The 20392-nt window shown below is 49.9% G+C and overlaps 1 protein-coding gene across 3 annotated transcripts in view; it reads left to right on the top strand.

Annotated features, from left to right (window-relative positions):
- The window catches only part of ANKH (ANKH inorganic pyrophosphate transport regulator), a 151833-nt gene extending 133240 nt beyond the window's left edge, over positions 1-18593 (top strand). The window contains exons 9-12 of one of the 3 annotated variants that reach the window (XM_061187662.1): positions 2443-2572; positions 4290-4413; positions 5060-5159; positions 18371-18593. In XM_061187662.1, coding sequence (XP_061043645.1) covers positions 2443-2572; positions 4290-4413; positions 5060-5159; positions 18371-18484 — 468 coding nt within the window. In that variant the 3' untranslated portion in view covers positions 18485-18593. Of the gene's footprint in view, positions 1-2442; positions 2573-4289; positions 4414-5059; positions 5160-5397; positions 5456-5603; positions 6895-18370 lie in introns of those variants that run through there. The other 2 variants (XM_061187660.1, XM_061187663.1) reach the window with 2 other exon arrangements.
- The last annotated feature ends 1799 nt before the right edge of the window (positions 18594-20392 follow it).

The following is a 20392-nucleotide window of genomic DNA, read 5'->3' as shown; positions in this document are numbered from 1 at the left end:
CAAGACTACTCTGGGTGAACTCATCAGAAAGACACTTTTCCTGAAATATTCTTTGTTAGATTAGCTTCTAGAGCTTCTTGTTTTCTGAAACAGACTGGTTAAATCTCATCTGATTATGATGCTAGGGGTCAATATGTTTCTTGGAAAAATTTGATCTGCATATAGAGATTGCAGCTTTTAACCAACACCAAACCTACTTCTGAGTTGCATGTATTTCTTTCTGGGCAATGCTGGAAATAAGTCACTTTTTTTTAAAGAACTTGCTGGAAGGTAAGGAGCATTTTCATACTGTAAGTATAGCAAAGGCAAAGGGTCAAATTCAGAGACTTCAGGGAGAAAAAGAAAGGAAGTGTCGATCCGTGTGGCATTGCTAACCTTTAAACCTGTGATTGCTGAAGCCCCAGACTAGACTGAGAGCATTCAGTTACACCGATCTAGAAAGACCCAATCTAGGCTGTAGGTGCGTGGGGCTGAAAACTCTGAAGAAGCACCTCGGTGGCACATGGCCTTGATAGGGGCCTGTAGGGTGTCTTTGGCACAGACAGATACCAGATGGAGAACAGAGGGGCTTCGCGGTGTCAACTTAAGTCATACTGTGGACTTTCAGAAATGACATATCAAGCCTCCCTCCTGGGAAGCTCTATTAGAGATACACCAAGCCTTACTGTTTTGCTTTCAAGGGACCAGAACTGCAGTCACCCGCCCTGGTTACTCGATATTTATGTCAGTGTCTCCGGTAATTTGGATGCACTTGCTATCTTGCGTCCTCAGGTTGGACTCCTCCAAAGGTTACTGACCTTCTCCTCCAGGGCAGTGGAAAGCCTCCAGGTGACCATTATCTGTGCAGAGAAGCCAGAGGGAGGACTGACCTTTGCCACAGGTGCCTGCTTGCACCTTCCTCTCTGACATGCAATTACACGCTCCTTTTTCCTTGGTTTGTTGTCATTTAAAAGGCAGTTCACAGTGATTTTGCAAGGCACAGAGGCATTATCTCACATTCAGATAATCACTGGCTACAAAATAAGTAAAGCCTGCCGATGGTTTTCCTGGAAGCTTAAGTTGTTTTTTTTTTTTTTAGCAGAACGCAGCCTAGAGAGCTCCCTCCAGCCAGAGAGGAAACCCAGGATAGCTTATCCTCCATCAGTCCTGACGCACAATCAAGTCCAGAGTTGGGGCAATGCTCACTTATCTTTAATTCTTTACAGCTTTACTGCTGTGGAAAATATTTGAAGGGAGGGATGATCAATCTGCTTGTCAAGAAAGTGAACCGTGTTCCAGTGCTGTGCTCAGTGTCGTTGTGAACGTATCATGAAATTGCCACCGTTCCTGGGCCGTAGGCGTGAGTGACAGGTCACCATTTCAGGCTGGCAGCTTTGCAGTGAGAAAAGATGGCAGGGCTACTTGTCCAGGACAGTAGGTAATAAGGCCTCCGAGCTCCGAGTTGCTAGATCTTAGGAAGTATTTTTCCCTTCATGTCAAAGATGGGGTGTAAGTACTTGCATCAGGCAGTAGGGCTAAATGATAGTACATCTGTCATCTTTGAAAATCAAATGGGATATTCTTCCCAGATGCTGAAAAGTACAAGATAGAATAAAAGTTCCACTGCATTTATAAAAGTGAAACGTATTTATAACAGACCCTCCAAGGTATCTTTTTTAACATATTTCAACATGACATAGTAAATAGGACCCGCCTAATTCCATGAAACTTAATTTGCCCAAAGCCTAAAGGTTGTTATAGTTGAAAACTTCAGTGTTCTGTTTTTACACGAATGCAATTCATTTTATAATGCATTCACTTTCATTTTAGAGAAGAATCACTTGCATCTTAAGAAAGGGAGAGAAGTATTTTATGCAACTGGCATTTTTCTAACATCCTCTTCCAAAGTTATAGCGTTACATTTTTAAATTCAGCTTTTCAATCGGTTATACACACACAAAGCTTAAAAAGTCAGGCCTGTAAGAACTGGTCCCCGCAATAGCTGTTCTCCCAACCTGCCCTCGCCTTTTCTCCTACTCCCAGAGCTGGTTCAATGCAGTTCTGCCTGCATCCAAATGCTTTCAGGTCACTTTTTATTATTTGGTTAAAATTAATGTAAAAATTACATTAACAAACGTGCTCACCCTGAACTAACTGAGCTGTCCAGCAGCCTAGGTAAGCCTTCCACACTGGCCCGGCTACCCGCTCAGATGCCTGCCTGTCACGTGGGCCCCGCTGCCAGGCTCCCTTTGGGGCAGGTGTGGCGACTGGGCCAGGGCCTGTGTTGTCGGGTGAGAACAGAGCAAGGCGGAGGCAGCTCGTGGACCCGTGTGCCAGTCCCCCGATCGGGCAGGTTCACCCTCTTTCCTAGCTCCTCGGGGATCACGTGATACCTGCCTTCTCATTTCACTTATGTACACCTTTTTTCTAACAACCTTGCTTCCTGCCTTTTTTCCCCCGCAGCTCTGTTTTGTGATGTTCTGGACCCCCAACGTTTCCGAGAAAATTTTGATAGACATCATTGGCGTGGACTTTGCCTTCGCAGAACTCTGCGTTGTTCCCTTGAGAATCTTCTCCTTCTTCCCGGTTCCAGGTAAACAGAGAATGAAAGAAAAATTCCTATTTACCCTCATGCCTGATTCAGTCTTCTTTGTTGGCAAACGTTTGCAGTCCTGTCCCTCCCCCAAAAAAATTTTTTTTAAAGTTTTTAAATTTCACAGTGGATTAAAAAGATGCAAAGACATTATCCAGTCAGTTGAAAGTTTGAGAAACAAGTCAAACGGGCATCATTTGTTTCTTAAAGGACAGTGGTTGCAAACTCAGTAAAAAGAGCCCAGAGGGATAGCATGAGAAGTTCCGGGGGCAGTAGAACAGTTCTGTGTCTTCACTGTGGTGATGGTTACACAAATCTATGCCTGTACTGAGACTCTACAAGGACTGCTGGAGAAAAGAAGAATCCAGAGTCAAAGCTGAGGGCAGAAATGGGCCGTGGAGCTAGTCGAAGCCGGGGCTGATGGCACACCTGCCACCCTGTGCTTGTTCCCAAGTCAGGCCACGAGCTGCCCCTGCTCTGAGGTGCCAAGCATCCCTGGAGACTGTTGGGGGGCCCTCTGGTCCTTGGGGGTGGGGTGGGGGTCACCGGGGGAGCCAAGCTTTGGCGCCACCTGGAAGAGGCTGCACTTGCTGGAGATCAAGGCACATGTTGTTGACTCCCCAGTCTGGACTTGAGCGGGGGCTGGAGGTCCCAGAACTAGGACTGGGGTGGGACTCGCCTTTCGTCTTTCCTCGCCTGTCAGACCGCGGACGTGCAGACAGCCGGCCCCACCTGTCTTTGCCACCTGCTGGGTTTGGGCCAATCAGGTTAGCATCCCGCCCCGTGTGGCCTCACCCTCTCCCTTGGCCAACACAAGTGAGCGTCTATGTCTCATAAATTCAGTGCTTCCACCTGGGGCGGGCGGAGCACGGCGTCAGACCGGGAAGACTGCAGATTCTTCCTCCAGAGGTACCCTGGACATGAGCTTTTACCCCAGGAGTGAGCACTTCCTCCCCCTCGATAGGCCTATGCCTGCTGCCGCCCACACGGGATGAAGGGCTAAGCCTCCCGCTTCCCCAAACCCCACCCAGTTTCAGATCAAACCTAAATGTTGCCCAGGGTGTCTGTGCCCCAAATCAGCCCGTCAATCCTTGACGCGCTGTCCTTGGAGCCCCTCCTTGGCGCTGGGGCCGGTGCCCTGCCTGCCCTCCGGAAGCTCACAAGTCAGGGTGGGGAGACGGGGTACAGGGAACACGTTGTGAGGCCTTTATGAAAACGAGGGCGCCAGCTGCGGACCAGCGGTCAGGATGCTGGGGAGGAAACAGGGAAGTGATACCCATCCCTCTTCTTCACCCACACCTCCCTCCTCCGCACCTCCCCCAGCCTGCGGGCCGGGAAACCCAGCTTCTGGTCCAGCTCCTCTCCTCCCAGAGTCAACCTGGATCACCATCAAGTTGCCGCTTCCCTCTGAGTTTTCTAGACAGGCGTGATCAGAGCTTGAGGCTAGGCGGGGGCAGCCCCATGCCCCAGGGGTGGCGGTCATGGCGGCGAAAGGGGCTGCCCGCAGCCCACTCTCTGGACACTAAGGCTGTGAGGCGAGGGAGCCGAGGTGGGCACGGGGCTCCCCCAGGCCCAGAGGCGGGGATCAGGAGCCCCGGCAGGAAGACGAGGTGACCGCCCAGGGACCATGGATGCGCCGCGGGGGGCGCTGGGGGGTCAGAAGCAGCAGGGTGGGAGGAGCGGGGCGTTGCTGACGAGTCCTCGGCTCTCCCCTCAGTCACCGTGAGGGCCCATCTCACCGGGTGGCTGATGACCCTGAAGAAGACCTTCGTCCTGGCCCCCAGCTCCGTGCTGCGGATCATCGTGCTCATCACCAGCCTCGTGGTCCTGCCCTACCTGGGGTACGTCGTCGGGGGGCTTGGGGCTGCAGGTCCTGCTGCCGCTTACACGCTCCGCCCGGAAGGTTCTATCTGCTCTTTCCTGGGAAATCCCCAAGCACGTCTCGAGTTAGAAGTGCCGAGGGATGCCTTGGTTCGCTGCCCAGGACCAGGTGGGAGGCTGTCGAGATCCATTCTAGAAAAGTACTTTCGGGGTCAGGCCCATACACAAACCGCATTGAGCATCTATCACGGCGTGGCAGGCACGGGAAGGTGAAAAACACAAGGGAGCAAGGGTGTCGCCCTGGTCCTCAGGGGCTCCCAGTCCCTTGGGGAAGGGGCATGGTCCGTCCTACGGCGTGGGAAACCTCACGGTACAGAGAGGACGGGCGGGATGCTGTGGGCTCACAAGCGGGGGCCGTGCCCCTCCCCCAGGAGACGCTGCGCTGAGACCTGGAGCAGGGGTGGGAGCTGCCTGGGCCCGGAGTTCCAGGCCCCTCCCCCCGCAGGTGGCCCGTTTACTAGCTGCAGCCCTAACCAGCAGATCTCGAACGCGATCGTCCGGTCCCCCTGTTGTCTACCCCTTTCCTGGGTTTTGGCTGGGTTTTGACTCTCTTTGTGCCTCAGCGGGGCTTTAACAGACAATTGGCCTTTGTGTTCTCATCCCCAGGGTACACGGAGCCACCCTGGGCGTGGGCTCCCTCCTCGCGGGGTTTGTGGGAGAATCCACCATGGTCGCCATAGCAGCATGCTACGTCTATCGGAAACAGGTGAGAGATGGCGACAGAACCGTGCCCCTGCCTGTCACTCCCCAGGTGTAGGAGACACAGCCTGCACGGCCTGCATACGGCCATGAAGGGGAGGGGAGGGCACAGCCCCCGCTGGCAAGGGCTGCAGGGAAGTGGCGTCCTCGGGCAGAGGCAGGTCTCCATCAGCTGATGGGCGGGCGGGGATGTGGGAGACGGGATCCGCCCACCCCTCACCCGCGCCCCGAATGCTTAACACAAGAGCCGGGCACAGTCCGCTCCCGAGTAACCCCACTGTAAGGAACACGCTGGCCTAAGACGCAGCCTCGGCGAGGTCGGCCCAGCCATAAACGAGATCCCAGTCCGCGGCGAGGGCTCCCCTGAGACCCCGTGGCCTCCCCCTGCTCTTGGCTCTGCTGCGCTGCGTCCCTGCCCCAGCCCCACGCTGATGAGTCGGCTTTGGTCTAGAAAAAGAAGATGGAAAACGAGTCCGCCGCCGAGGGGGAGGACTCGGCGATGACGGACCTACCTCCCGCAGAGGAGGGCACGGACGTCGTGGAGATGCAGGAGGAGCGCGACTGAGGCGCGGACGCCCGGGCGCTGCAGGGACGGCCGAGATGACACTTCCGCGTCATCTGCTCTCCCGTCGTGTTTTGTTCCGCTTTCGTCTTTGGTTTTCGTTTGGGTAATGAAAGAGGCCTTGATCTTAAGGTTTCACGGCCACTCTGGCATACTGGGTGTGCCCACGCTGATGTGAAGACCTGCAGAATGGTCTCGCCGTTGCTTTGTGGAAACAAACCAAACGACTGACTTCATGCCCCCGCTCCGTGAGAACCCCGAAGACATAGCTGCCTCGTAGCCCACGTTGCCGCCCCACCCCCTCGGACAGTCTCCCCTTGGAACCAAAGGGCCGCGGCTGTGCCGTCCATCGCCCCTCAGACACCACCGCCCGGCAGGCCACAGACTGACCCTGTCCCCTTGCATCGCTCTCGAGAACCAACAGGTGACAGCTCGGCTTTCTCTGGTCGGCTTCCCACCCAGTAACGTGATTGTGTCAAGAGATGTGGCTCAGAGGCATCGCACCGTGGATGCGACGTGTGAACGCGCTGGACCGGTGGACGGCCGGAAATAATCTCTGGTGGGAAGGTGTGAGGTGCCTTGGGGGCAGAAACTGACACATGCAAACGCTAGCACTTCACCTCGCCTCTTCCTAGATTTGAATGCGCGCTCACTTTCAGGCCCTGTCCTGTACATACGTGAGCTGCCTTGTTAAAGTTGTCCCGAAGCGCATCTCCCGGTTGCCGCGTCCTTGGGCATGACTTTCCCTGAAGGCTTGTTTTTCCACTCGCCTTTCCTGAAGATGGCACTAGAGCAAGGGAAACGGACGGAGCATTCTAACTTTACGTTTTAGTTTTTAAAGTGAACTGAAGCTTTAAGTCATAATCTAGCATTCTAATGCCAGGTTGCTGCATCATCACTTTGGAAGTAGATTTATGACCTGGTCCCGCCGTTCTTAGTCCTAACCCTGCGGCGCAGGTAATTCCGAGTGTACTTCTGTACTCCCCTCTCACACCACACGAGAAAGCAAGACATTTTATAAACAATAGCAAAGTCACTATGTGATATTCCCTGAAATGACACATTTGAAATCCATTTAGTGCAGTATATTTTTCTAAGTTTTGGAAAGCGGGTTTTTTCTTTAAAAAAATTATGGACACGGTTCACTAAATTCTTGATTTAGTCAAAATTCCTAGACTGAAAGAACCTAAACACAAAAATATTTTAAAGATATAAATATATACTGTATATGTTATGTAATTTATTTTAGGCTATGATACATTTCCTATTTTCGCATTTTCAATAAAATGTCTCTAATACAATACGGTGATAGCTCGTGTGCTCAACATACCTGCAGTTGAAACGTATTGTACCGATGAACAGTGTGTCTTGTTTGCAGCAGTTTTACAGTCTCTCATTTGTATATAAAATGTAAGGGTCAGTAAATGACAAGAGAACTATTTTTCATTATGAGCAACAGGGGTATAAATGGGTCAGCTGATGTAGACAATAGTGGGAGTGGAAATATATGCTAGAAGGGCAAAAAAGAAAGAAGAAGTCCAGCCTTTTGCGTTTATTGCTTTCAGTGCCGTGTAATCATATTGTTCCTCATAGAAAAAAGAATGTAAAGGCTCGGAGTCAGCCATGAATATCACAGGGTTCGTTCACATGTCTGGACACCCAGTGACCCCTGGGGGGACAAATCCTCATGTGCTTCCTCTGAGCGGTTTTTCCGCTGAGAATTAAGATGCGTCGCTTTGGGGTGGTTTCAGGGGCAGATCTGAGAAGACGGGGAAAAAACCTAATTGTATCGGCTTTTTTAAAGTACATGACTAGAAAATTAAACAGCAGTATTTTTTAACATGTGTGACTAGTATTTCATGCTTGTGGGGTTGGAGCTTAAAGAGTAAATTGAGAAAGCGAATTCTTTCCCTCCGAATCAGGGAAGACCAGCTAGGCTCTTCATTATGCAATTAGAACACAGCATTACAACCTCAGAGACACCTTCGGTGATAAAGAGTCATGGGCCAGGGTGTTTTGTTAGAGTTTCAGAAAACACAGGAAACAAGCCACGACCCAGGCCACGATGACGGGGCTGCGATTGTGCAGGGCGCACATGTCCAAAACCTTTCTCCTCCAGCCATATGCCCTCTCCTCACAGGTTCCTTCATTCGTTTGGGCTGCAGAAGTCACTTCACAGTTTGGGCTGACAAGCACACACCTTAACTTCCAGAGCAAAACCCACTGCTGGCAGGTTCTTCTGCAGCTGTTCTAACCAACACAGACAGGAGAGGAAGAGGAATGGGTCTCCTTCCCACTTTTCAGGGTGAGGGGGGCACCCCTTTGACTTCGCCACCCAAAGAAATGTTCCTCCAACCCAGGTTTCTTTTTTCATGCGAGTCGCTCAGCTGACAGAAGTATTTAGGGAGCCGTGCCTGGAGAGTCTCAGGTCAAGGACCGTGGAAAGACCAGACGTGACTTTCTCAGTGTGGACCCGTGCCTCGTAGACACACAGGATCTAAAACCACGGGGGCATAAAGCTGCTTGTATTTAGATGCTGAGAAGTGAGTCTGGGCTGCTCAGAGTGGTCTTTCCATCCCGAGGGCCTTCTCTGGGCCAGCTCAGGTCAAGAGCAGCTTGTCGCGTGGCCTCTCTGCTTTCTGAGGGGCGCAGGCGAGGTCATTCTCAACGCGGCTGCTGTGGGCTCTGAGCGGGACCTCAGTGTCACTGGCATCGGTGAGACACCAAGATCTGAGCAGGAGGAAGCAGGCTGGGCTTGCTCCAGGAAAGTCAGGATAGGCTGGGACCTGCCGGCCGCCACTCGGCTCAGGGCGTGTCCAGAGGTTTGCATGTTAGCGGGAAGCCCTCACTTGCTTGAGACTCTTTAATTTGGGCACAAAGGCCACTGGTTTACGTCACTGTGTGAGAGCCAGTCACGCCCCCCTCGTTGCCTGCCTCAGGCTGGTCTTGTGCAAAAGTCCATCTTCTTTGTTTTGCATGTGTGTTTTGCACCAGCAGTTGGTTTGGCCCATACCCTCAGAAATGGAAACTTTTAGTGATAGTTTAGGGTATATGGGATGGGGCCAGGCTTCACGACAGTAGTAAAAGCGCTTGGTTTTTCACTCCCCGAGTCCTCCCAGCAAATAACCTCAGGAGGTGCCCGGGAGGCCCACGAGAAAGGAGGCCCAGGGGCTCCGCTGTAGTCCAGCTCCATCAAGACCCCAGGGCACTTCCCAACCAGGAGCCAGCTCTGTGGTCCCCACATGCAGCCTTTTCTGGTCTCTCTTGGGATTGGGATAATCACTGCATTTCCCAAATATCAGAAAAGTTATTCAGTGATACCTCTAGAGCAAGAAGTGAAAAAGTTAACAGCTCCCTACCCTCCTACCTCATTCTCATTTGGGGTTCTTCTGGAAGGAAGGAGCAGGGGGAGAGCCACTTTTTTGTACCCTTAGTTTCCAGAAACACTTCCATTTAAAGACTCAGTAGTTCTCTGACTGGATTTTTTCTTTTTCTTCAAACTTAAGTGGGAGAGAGACTGAGAAAGTATTTATATAGTTGTAATTAAATGACACTATCTTGAGAAATATTTTCTTGTATTTAAAAATCTTTCTACTTCTGTAAATCTCTACACAGACCAGTGCCCAGGACTGCATGAGCTGGTGTGTACCAATTAGTCAGGGTTTCTGGCCTCTTTGCAGGTGAGCTGACCTCTAAACCTAGGATGAAGTCTTCATCAGTCAAAGCAATGCACGGTCCAGGAAAGGGGCCTTTTATGTTCTAAGTCCTAACCTTTTTTAAAAATATATAACCAAAAGCGCAATGAGCATGGCTTTATAGCTCGTGGAGATTTGTAAGTATTGAGACATCTGTGTTGCGCGTGCCGCCAATTCCCTAAAAGCAGCTCCTGCCCGCCTTCTGAGAAGACAGGCACCCTCAGGCAGCGCCCTCACATGGCTCTTTCATAAAAAGCACTTGAACCTAGAAAAGCATGTTTTAAAGCAACGTGCTTGGTAAACATTCAGGATGCTCCTCTATGTGGTTACTTGGAGTCTCTATTTCTGTCCTTTGAAGCAGCAAAACATCACGTGATTCATCGACTGCTCTAACCACACATAAAACAGGATGTAGAGAAAATCTGAAGATACACGGAAAGACCCTGTTGCCTGCCCTTTTAAAGGTTGTATGTCTAAAATTAACTACCCAAATGTGCAAAATGAGGGACATGTTATTACATAATCAAAATAGCCCAAACCCCACTCCGGAGTCAGAGAAGGTGTAACGAATTATAGAGTTTACTGTCTGATCTCAAAAGGGTTAAAACAATGAAGAGGAGCTGGTGAGAGCTTAAGATTTCACTTTCTCCTCCAGAGGGGAGGTCAGAACTATTAGCTACTGCACTCTGCGCAAAGAAGAGCACCAGAGATGTGCCTCCAAATCTTTTTTTTTTTTTTAAGTCATCCTTGCCAAGTCCAAGTGGTTCCAGAAGAATTTTTTTCTCTGCTTCATTGGCAATCAACCAGGGTCTCTGAAAGACTGTGTAAGATCCACGCACTTTTATAGACTGCTGTCAGCTACCCACGGCTTCAGCACACTTTTCTATATGGTACCTTTTTTTAAGTTAGGAGATGTAACCCAAAGTGCACTTCACTAACAAGATTTGGCATCGGCTTCTACAATCCGTACATGCAAACAGAAGCGCACGAGAGCCAGGAAGCCTTTCTCTCTCCAGCAGTATATGTGGTCTCCTTAGGTTCAAGAAGGGGGGAGACGGGGCAGACCAGCTAAAAATGCTTGTACCATTCGTTCACCATCCAGCTTTGTGGAAATTCAGTGACGTATGGAGATTGGTCGTTACTATAAGATTTAGAGGCAGATGTTCTCCAACCATGAACCAGGGACAAGAAATGGTGTCTTGGGGGTGGGAAACACTACGGCCAGGTGGACTCTGGTTCCCTGAAGTGTGGGGCTGCGGACATGGGGGACCCACAGTTTGGATGAACCGGATACTGAAGGAGAAGTTCAAGCTACTCTGGTGGAACAAAGGCGGTACAGGGTTCACATGACCACCAGTCACCCAGCAGCCAAAGCATGGGGCAGTCACTGGGAAGCAGGCCACGCCCCCAGGGGGTACCACATTCGCAGGGCTTCTGGGCAAATACACTGCTCCCTGGGCCCATGCTCTATTTGGTTTGCTTAGTGATGTATTGAGAGGGCAAATATCTAAAGCTGGAATGACCAAGGAGCTAGTCATAGAGCTTCAGGAGTCCTGACAGAGCCACAAACGGGATTCTGTCCAGGTTGGTCACCTGAATAATGAGAAGCTCAGGCCATTATTGCTAAGGCTCCATCCTGGTCTAACAGTCTATGCAGGATCTGGGGTTTAGAACATGGTACAGGATCCTGCAATGGAAAAATAAAATTACCTCGTTCTCCATTTCAGATCTGAATATTAGCAGTGATCCAGAATTTTTTTTTTTAACAAAAGTTAAGTCTTCTGGGAGTCATTTTTCTCCGTGTGGCTGTCAGCTTACAGGCTTTTCAGTTTTTCATCAAAACTGTGGGTTTAATTTAAACTGTCGAAACCAATCACATTAAAATATTTGTGGAGCCTTGATTAAAACTGACTGCAGAGGTCGGTATAAAATATATGTTGGATTTAAACAAGTGCTGTGTATGTATTAAATAGATGTAAGTTTTTGCATTGTTAAGAGCATTTATATGTGCTTTTCTTTTGCAGATTTTTTTTTGGAGGGGAGGAGATTTGTGCTCATATATTGTCAAATAGCTTTCATACTCTAATTTTACTTTAAGTAAAGCTTGAACGGTCAGCATATTGATTGAGATTGCTTTTAGTTTCTTGATTTTCTTATTCTAACCATTAGTCTGTTTACACACCCCAAATTACGTGGTTACCTATTTCTGACTACAATTTCCCTTTTTTGTAAAACGTACATGGATATTAAAATTTCGCCCTTTGCCTTGGTAAATAGCTGAAACCTCTACCCACTGGGATATTTCCCCAAACTCTCTGTCTTACTTAAATATGACCTATTTCTTCAAATTTTATTCCGTACTAAGATGAATTTTACTTTCCATAACTGCAATAATATTGAAAGTTCTCTGAGGCCCGGCTTCTCCCCACCCCTTCTAGAATGGGGACACCAGATAGCCCAGCTTTAGGAAAGTGAGAGGAACAGAAGGTGAAAACCCCTCCTGCCCACATCTAAGGGACTCTTGCTCTTATCAGTCTTTATGTGAAAAGCATTTCTCTTTTTAAGCCCTAACGTCTTAACCTCAGAGAATGATGGCTCTCATTTTTTTAACCTCCTATGAAAGAGTATATAGAGAATGTGTTTTATTACCTGCCTGTAATCAGCAAGGATGTTAGCATGCTAGTGACTTGCTTGAGATCGCATATTTTCTTTACTGTTTCATGACGTTTTTGAGTTAAACCAAAGATCTCAGCACTACCTCTACCGTGCTTCCCTATTACTGCCTCTAATATTACAGGTTTTTGAAGTCTAAGAGGTCATCGTTCTTTCCACCCACGGCACTTGGGATATAGCATGTCTTCCTGCTTGGCTGTGATGCCAGGATGTGGAGCTGTGCTGGCCCAACAAGCATTGTCAATTTTCCCCATGGGGAGCAGTCCTCCCACAAGGGGCAAATCTTCACCCCTCCCACACTTTCTCCTGATGTCCCAGATGAATCACATTATCATCCTCCCAAAAACCTACTCCACGACACCCCCATCCCCCCACCGGTGGGGGTCCCACTAACCCCAATCAGTTTCCCTCCTAGTTTCTCGCACATCCCTCCCTCCCTCTGCATCTTAAGTCCCACTGGCTTAGCTCAGGGGCTCCTGGTCACCTAAGGCCTGGATGCTACAGAAGCCTCCAAAACAGTTTCCTTCTCCAGGCTCGTGCGTCCCCCTGGACAGAGATGTAAATGGCACCTCCTAGAGTTTTGCAGTGCACAACCTGCACAACCATCCCCAGCCGCCAGCCCACCTCACCCCCACCCTGCCTCACATTGCAGAAGACCTTTAGTGTTCATACCTGTCTTTGTTTATGAAGGCTGAGGGCTTCCAATCAGGAGGATGTCAAAGTAACTGTCACGAGCCAGTTCCTGGTTTTGAAACGCCTGCCTCTCCCCTCTTTACCTATCTGTGAATTATCCCAAACCACCACATCCGCACCTTATACGATGGTAGCAAACTTCCAGAATGTTTCCCCTTATGATAACTAGTTTGGATACATTCACAGATACAATCTAACGGGTGTTTCGGTTAATATCAGGGAGAAAACTGTGCCCTCTTCTAAGTTTTCCTTTCCAACACTGTTAAAGGCAATGCTGGGATGAAAGGTATACTGGCATTGCTTATATTCTTACTTTCTGCCCCCAACAAGCTCCAGGCTTCTTACTGGACAATGCAAGCCAGTACATACCATGCTAATTTCACAGTTCAACACACTGGTCTTTGTGCAAAAGGAACAAAAGAAATCAGGAGCGCAAGGCCTAATTCTATCTCTGTGGCTTATTAGCTGTGAGCCAGGCAAGTTATGGGATGCCTCTGGTTCAGCCTCCTCTGCTCTAGAACGAGATCTTTTCTAGTCCTCATCTACTGCGACATCAGGATTTGCAGAGCCGTAGATGGCAGTGCGTGAAGACGGGGGTGCACGTCTGCTAACCTTCCAAGTGGTTTGGAAGTGCCCCAGCCAACAAATCTATGAACATTACTGCCGGCCTGCTTTCAACAAAGAAAAACTACTAGAGCTTTTATAGAACAAAACAAAGACTAATCGTACCTTAGGTTCAGAACCTTTGAATCCAAAGACCAAAACAGAATGAACAAATAGAATTATTATTATCAAACTTTACATTATACTACACACCTAAAATTCTTGCATCTGCTTCACGTACCAGGCTCTCTTGCTGTAATGGCAAGTGGCTGAGGAAAGCTGGCTGTGGTCGGCTCCGGTCTCCCCCAGCCCTGGGGCCCTGTTAGGACAGAGGCTCCCAAGTTCACACATGATGGAGCCAAAAAGCAATTTCTTCCCCGTGCCTGGCAACGCCACATCCTATTTCAGCTCTGTTCATCTGCCTTTCCCCTAAATGCTGCCACTGCCCAGACTTCAGCAGCCTCCCTCACCCTCCGTGTTTCTCAATGCTATTTAATTCCACTCTCTTTAAGAAAGACTCAAAGCGGCCCCCTACACCCCGGGCCCCAGGCCTGCTCCCACCTTAGTTGGGAATCCAGTTCTACACGCTCCTGGGTGACCTAATCTGGGCCTGTTTCCAATTCCAAATACACGCTGGGGATCCCCAGGGCTGTTTTTCCAGCCATGACCTGTTCAAGAGCTGCGGTCCAGTCACCTCCCAACATCTCCTCAGAGGGTCCCAGAGGGGCCTTAGCACCCTTCCTGCCCCGCCCCCCATGCCATCTCCCGACTAGATGAATCACATGAGCACCCACCCAGAAACCAGCCCACACCGTGTCCCGCCTCTCCCTCAGTCAAGTCACTAACCCTGTCGGTTCTCTCCCACTATCTCTCACTTCTGTCCCTTCCTCTGCAGTGTCTTAGTCCCACTGCTTAGTTCAGGGGCTCCGGGTCACCTAAGGCCTGGATGCTAAAAGCCTCCAAACTGGTTCTTATTTCTCCAAGCTCATGTGTCCTCCTGGACCATCATGTGAATGACATCTAGAGTTTTGCAGTGCACAACCTGCACAGTCATTCCCAGCAGCCTGCCCACCTCACCCTGCCCCTCCAGGCTGGCCCCTCCTGTCTCGCTAGGCATTGGGGTGCTGAAAGGAGGGCCCTGCACTTACATGGGTGGGCGCCAGGCTGAGTCTGGACTACATGCAGTAAGCAAGGGCTCGGCCAGAAAGGAGGACGCTAATACCAAAGAGAAGCAGCAATACAAAATGGGGACTCCTGAGGGCGCCCCAGCCTCCTGCGCCAAGCTTCTTACCGTCACACCCCCTTCCAGAACCCGCTTCCGCTTTCATCCCTCACTCACCATGAGGGCATCAAAGGACCAAGAAGAGGTATTTTAAAAAGCGAATTTGGAGAGATGGTTTCCTCGAGGCGCTACACTGAGCCCCGCCCCTCCTCAGGGGTGTGTGTGCACGCGCGTGTGGTGGGGTAGGGGGAAGGGGGTCCCTTGACACTTTAACCCTAACGACTAGGCTCTGCAGGAGACACTCAGAGACCTTGAGATGGGCCCCTACCGTGGTGGGCGCTCGGCGGACGGGTGTCCAACTCGCCCGTCAGATCTGATGGAAGAGTGAGCCGCAGGAGAGGGGGCACTGGGGTGGTGGCACGTGCCACGTTCACCGGGGCAGAAGGCTCCGAGGTCTTCCCCGTGAACCAGGCCTGGGTGGCACAGATCAACCAGCTGACCTGGGGGTCATCTCAGGTCCTGAGGGGGTGAATGGGGCTCAGAAGAAAGAAGCTAGAGGTAACACTGGACCCTTGGCACTGCAAAGGAGGAGGTGGTGGGCCAGGGGAGGGACCATCAGCCACCTCAGGAGAACTGCCGAGGAGAGGTCCTGAGCTGGGGGAAGCGGGGTCTCCAAAGACCCCTGGAAGCACCCCGTGTGAGAACGAGAGAACAAGAGCTGAGCCCCGGGCAGGCCCAGGGAGCAAGGCTGGCATAAGACAGCAACTACCAAGAGTAAAACCTCTTACCCTCCGCCCTCCCTCCTTCCTCCTGCTCCAACTCCAGACCGGGCAGTAAGTGATCAGCGATTCCATCCCTGGTCCAGCTCATCTGTTACAAATGCACGGGGAGCTCCCACACGGGGAGGGGCGAGAGGGCCTCAGAGGGGCCGGGAGGGATGGGGAGCGGAGCGCTGGGCCAGCTCTTCTTGCATCCCATTTTGGCATGTGCCTGCCCAGAGCAGACATTCTTTGGTGAATGAATGAAGTCATTCACACGTGCCTCCCCTGAACACACTGATTCTAGGTCACCTGCGTAACAGCCCTCTTCCTTGCAGCCTTCTCATCTCCAACCCCCTCTTCTTGTCGCTAAGGTCAAGCTCTCCATGAACTAAGATAACCTGAGCCAGTTCCCCCAAAAGGGCTCGACACGGATCGCTGACAGCCCCTCTGCTGGCCTTCCCTTCTGGAAGCTCCCAGCCCTAAGTCTCTCTGTGAAATACAGATGGGAAAACCGAAAGCATTCTCACATACAACTGCCTAGTTAGAGACTGTTAACAGCTAGGCAAAGGGAATGAGTAGAGGGCGCCCAGAAACTGACCCGTGAATGGCTTCTACAAAGGCAAACAGGCTCAGCCTCGCCCGAGGAAGGGAACACAGATTGAAAGTCCAACTATGAACCTGATCAGCAAAGAGCAAAGTTTGACAGAGCTCGGCGCTGGCAAAGGGCCTAAGGAAACGCCCTCCTGCTCTGCAGCGGAATGCCGATCAGTGGCACCTCTCAGAGGACAATTCGGTGACATGTTCCAAGCTTACAACTCAACTAGGGAAAGAGGTTAATGTCACGGGCAAAGGACGTAAAAAAGCAACGCAGGGAAGAAGTACCACTGACCCATAAATATCTAGGAAAAATGTTCACCCTTATGAGAATCGAAAGCCATTTAAAGTTGAACGCCTTCCTTTCTCTTTTCATTTTTTTTTTTTCTTGCCAGGTGGCCAAAGTTTAAAACTAAATTACCCCTAGTGTCACCCAGGGGACAATGAAGCAGGCTCCGCAGTACCTGCTGGTGAGGGTGAAATTCCTGCAACTCTTTTAAGGGAAGGTTGGAAATTCGTTTCAAGAGCCTTAAACAGGGTCAATTTAAGGATGCATAAAAAGATCGATGAATGAGAAGGCTCATTACAGCACCACTTATAATTGAGAACACTGGAAATAGTCAATGATGTTAATTATATAATTGTTCTAAAGATTTTTTTTTAAACCTTCGTCTATCACAGCTCCTCACCAACTAGCACAATTAGGATGTGATCTCCAAGGACGTGAAAGACAACTTCCATGGTGTGTTTGCTCTTCATGTTCTCAGCATTCTCTCCAACACTCTGAGCAGTGCGGTCTCCTAAGGAATGGCACAGCATGGCAGTGTTTTTATCTGCCACAAACCGCATCCCCGTTCTTGATTTCGGGAGACGGCACTAGGCAGGTATTTGGAAGACAGTGTCCTTAGCTTAAATGAATATTCCAAATTGTAACAGAGAACGAAAAACCACCATCGCCAGACCTCTCAGCCATCTTGCTAGGGTCTTGCAAGGGTGCAGGGCTGGGCTGCAGGGTCGTGGACAGGGGAGCAGAAAAATCCGCACTCAGCCCTAGGGAGCTGATGGGGAGAGTGTCACCCTGGGCTTTTCAGCCCAAGGGCCAAATCGGTGTTGCCTCTGGAGCTGTGCTGGGGGCCGGAAGTCTGGAATGAACCCTCCTGACCCAGCAAGTCAGAAGGTCATTACCAGGCCACTGGTAATGGGCCCAGACAAGAGGCAAGGGCCGGAGGAGTGGGAAGGGGAGACAATTTAGAGAATGTGCAGAAAGAATGCCCAGGTTTCGAACAAGGGAGACATGGTAAGTGGGAATGTACTGTATATACACATAAATACTCTCGTTTTACACACATGACAGTTGGCATTTTCTTGATCATTTGATGGTTATAATTCCGAAGGGCCTCCCTAGGATCCATAGCCCAGATCCCTGTTTTTCTCCACACTTCCTACTGTCAGGGGAGGCGATGGAGGAGAAATGCCAGAAACACTGCCCTCGGAATTGAGGACAGCACCACAACTCAGACAAGAGGAGGGGGAAAGGGGAGAGTGTATTTACAGCATTGAGTTTATTAACCCAACTGAACGGGGCAGTGAAGGAAGAAGAGCTTGCTGTTGCTGTTTAGCATGGGAGGTCTTTTTGCTGCCATCACCAACCTGCCACTGCTACTCTCTGGATGCCCAACCCCTAAGCAGTGGGTTCTTCAGAAGCCCAGCACCATTTTGCAAAGACTCAGTTCTTTGACTCACAGGAAGGTAGGGCACCACTGGCCGAAACTTCATTCTCTAACCCCAAGAATACCTTTGAAAGCCCGCTGTCTTCCCCCTTCTTCAGATGACTAACCTCTTTCAGTGGCAGTCCGATTCATACGCAGTGCATACAAGTTCTTGCTATCACACTTCTGGGTGCGTTTCCATCGGTCTGGATGGTTCTTGAACACCCAAGAATGCTGCACACGCTGAGGGCCTCTCCTCGGCAAACACACGGCCAGGCTGGGTCTGACTGTGACTGCAGCCCTGCTTTGCAGGCCTAGGGGATCTTCCTGGAAGCCTCTGTTGAGTGCTTGCACCTTGCTTCCCCCCACCCGCAGGGGACACAGACCGTGGTGGAGGTGAGGAGTGAGGCTACAGAGGCGGGGTCACTGGGCCCAGCTCCCCCGAGCAGTGGGTGATGAGACTGGTCTTGAATCCAGACCCAAGAAGCCCAGAAGTGTGCATCTAATTTGGGGGGATCCCTTCCTACAGGCTCAGCACTGTAAAGTCATCAGGCATCACAGGCCCATCTTGGAGGTGCTGGAAAGTTTAAAGCACTGAACCCAAATCTCCCAGGTCCTCAAAGTCAGGCATTTAACCAGAGTGACACAGCCAGGCTTCTGAGTTTTTATTTTCTGTCTGTTTTTTCTTTATTCTTACAATCCTTAGTGGCCAGGTTTGCTACAGGGGACCAGCAGCAAAACCCGAGTAGGCGCTGCCTCTGACAGCGAAGACGAAGCCTCAACACGTCACCGAGGAGACTCCTGCCGCGGATGCACGTAGGACCAAGGCCCCAAGCTGACGGGAGCCTTGGGGGCACAGTTTTCTGAGCAGGCACGGTTCCCTGACAAATGCTGACACTTTACAGTGTAAACAGGACACTCTCCTAAACAAGCCAAGACGAGCGGGCCAGGTTCACACCACGTTCCCGGCTGCCCTCCCTCTGCAGCCCGGCTGACACGGAAGGAAAACCACCACCAGAGACAGAAGGTGGGTCGTTACCCTCTGCGAATTCACAACACAGAGAGTCGGAAGCGGCTAAAACTCGAGTAACGATACCAAAACGTTTTTATAAAGACAATGGAAACGAGAAGGGAGCTCATTAAATACATTCACTTTGGCTTTCTTCCCACAACAAAATACTCGAGGTGACCAACATTACTGTGGATTGCTCTGGTTCCTGTAGGAGTACCATATTTTAGCACCATTTATGAGAATACAGATCAAGGCATTTTTCATTATACAAAAGGTCTTAAGTACAAAAAAATTATTTTAAAGTTCAGAATTAAGCTCAACCACCCCCAAAAGATTGCCGAGACTGTGGTTATCTCCAGCAGCCCCGTATCCTTTCCTTGGATTACCCATGTCTTGGCGATTTCACTCCTGACCCACAACTACACCCAAGAAATCAACAAGAATGCGATAAAGCTCTGGTCAGTGTTCTCCCTATTAATGAGTATTCAAAATATGGAAATATACAGATGGCCATAAAGGCCTGGGAACAGAGAGATACATAATAAATGGCTTGTTGATATGACTTTTCACTAAAATTATCTATTATCTCCAGACTTAACGACCACTCTGTATAGTTCAATTATGCCTACTAACCCATCCCACCATTCCCAGTAATAAATATCAATTTACCATGGAAAAAAAATGCAAATGGGACAGCTCACCTTCACCCTCCCAAATGTGGCCGGGTCTCAGGCTGTGGGACCTCGCGCACGTAAGAACGTCCCAACGCGACGGCAGGCCAGCAAGCAGGCATATTCGTACACACGCACACATCCCTTCTGGTCACGGCCGAGCCTGCCTCACTCCTACCGCTACTGCTACAAAGGGTGGGAGCAGCCAAACCAGGTTAGTTTTGTGCTCCTCATGGCGCCAAGTTATTAACTGGATCACACAGGTATTAATCATCAGCTGCCCATGTCTTAATTCACTGCATAACTCAGCAATGGCTCCCTGATCTCTCCAGCCCCTCAGAAGACATCACCAAGAAGTTTTTCCGAAAGAGTTAAGCATTACATAGTCTCCTTCTGTTAAGTAGGGGACTTAAACTTTAGAAAAAGGAATTCGCAGAATCCACGCACAGAAGTCTTCCACCGGTTCAGATTTTTATCCTTGTATAACGTAAGCCATGGAGGTCTGTCAGGCGTCTGTTGTTTTGTTTTTAAAAGGCATTTTTAATCTAAAATCAGTTCCTCCTTCTTCAGTTCACTTCTTACAGTTCCTTGGGCCATTTTTAAATTACTTGACACTGTGCCCTGCCTTTGCTCAACTATTTGGGGATTCTATACCTTTCACACACATTTCAGATTCAGATTCACTCCACACACATTCAGGGCTTCCTTTTTATTGTTTTTAAGTAGATACAGATCTTTTTAAAAAGGCACCTATGTATTTTTGTGTATGCCTACAAGTAACATTCCCCGGAGGTTTATACTTCTGAAAACACTTTCTGGCTTTCAAAGGGGGAGTACCTGCAAAGTCTTGCTTTAGAAAGAGAGAGAGAGGAAAACAATCAAACTTTAACACCAAAAAGGAGAAAAAGCCAGGAAGTCTATTTGAGTCCTACTTCTACGCTGTGATGTAAGAATGCTAGATCATTAAAGGGGAGACAGCACCTAACCGTCACCACCTGGAAGCTCTTCAAAATGCAGACTACAAACTCTTAAGTGAAAGAGCACC

This window comes from Eubalaena glacialis, chromosome 4 (assembly GCF_028564815.1).
Source record: "Eubalaena glacialis isolate mEubGla1 chromosome 4, mEubGla1.1.hap2.+ XY, whole genome shotgun sequence".
NCBI lineage: Eukaryota > Metazoa > Chordata > Mammalia > Artiodactyla > Balaenidae > Eubalaena > Eubalaena glacialis.
This window is presented reverse-complemented; position numbering and strand designations above follow the sequence as displayed.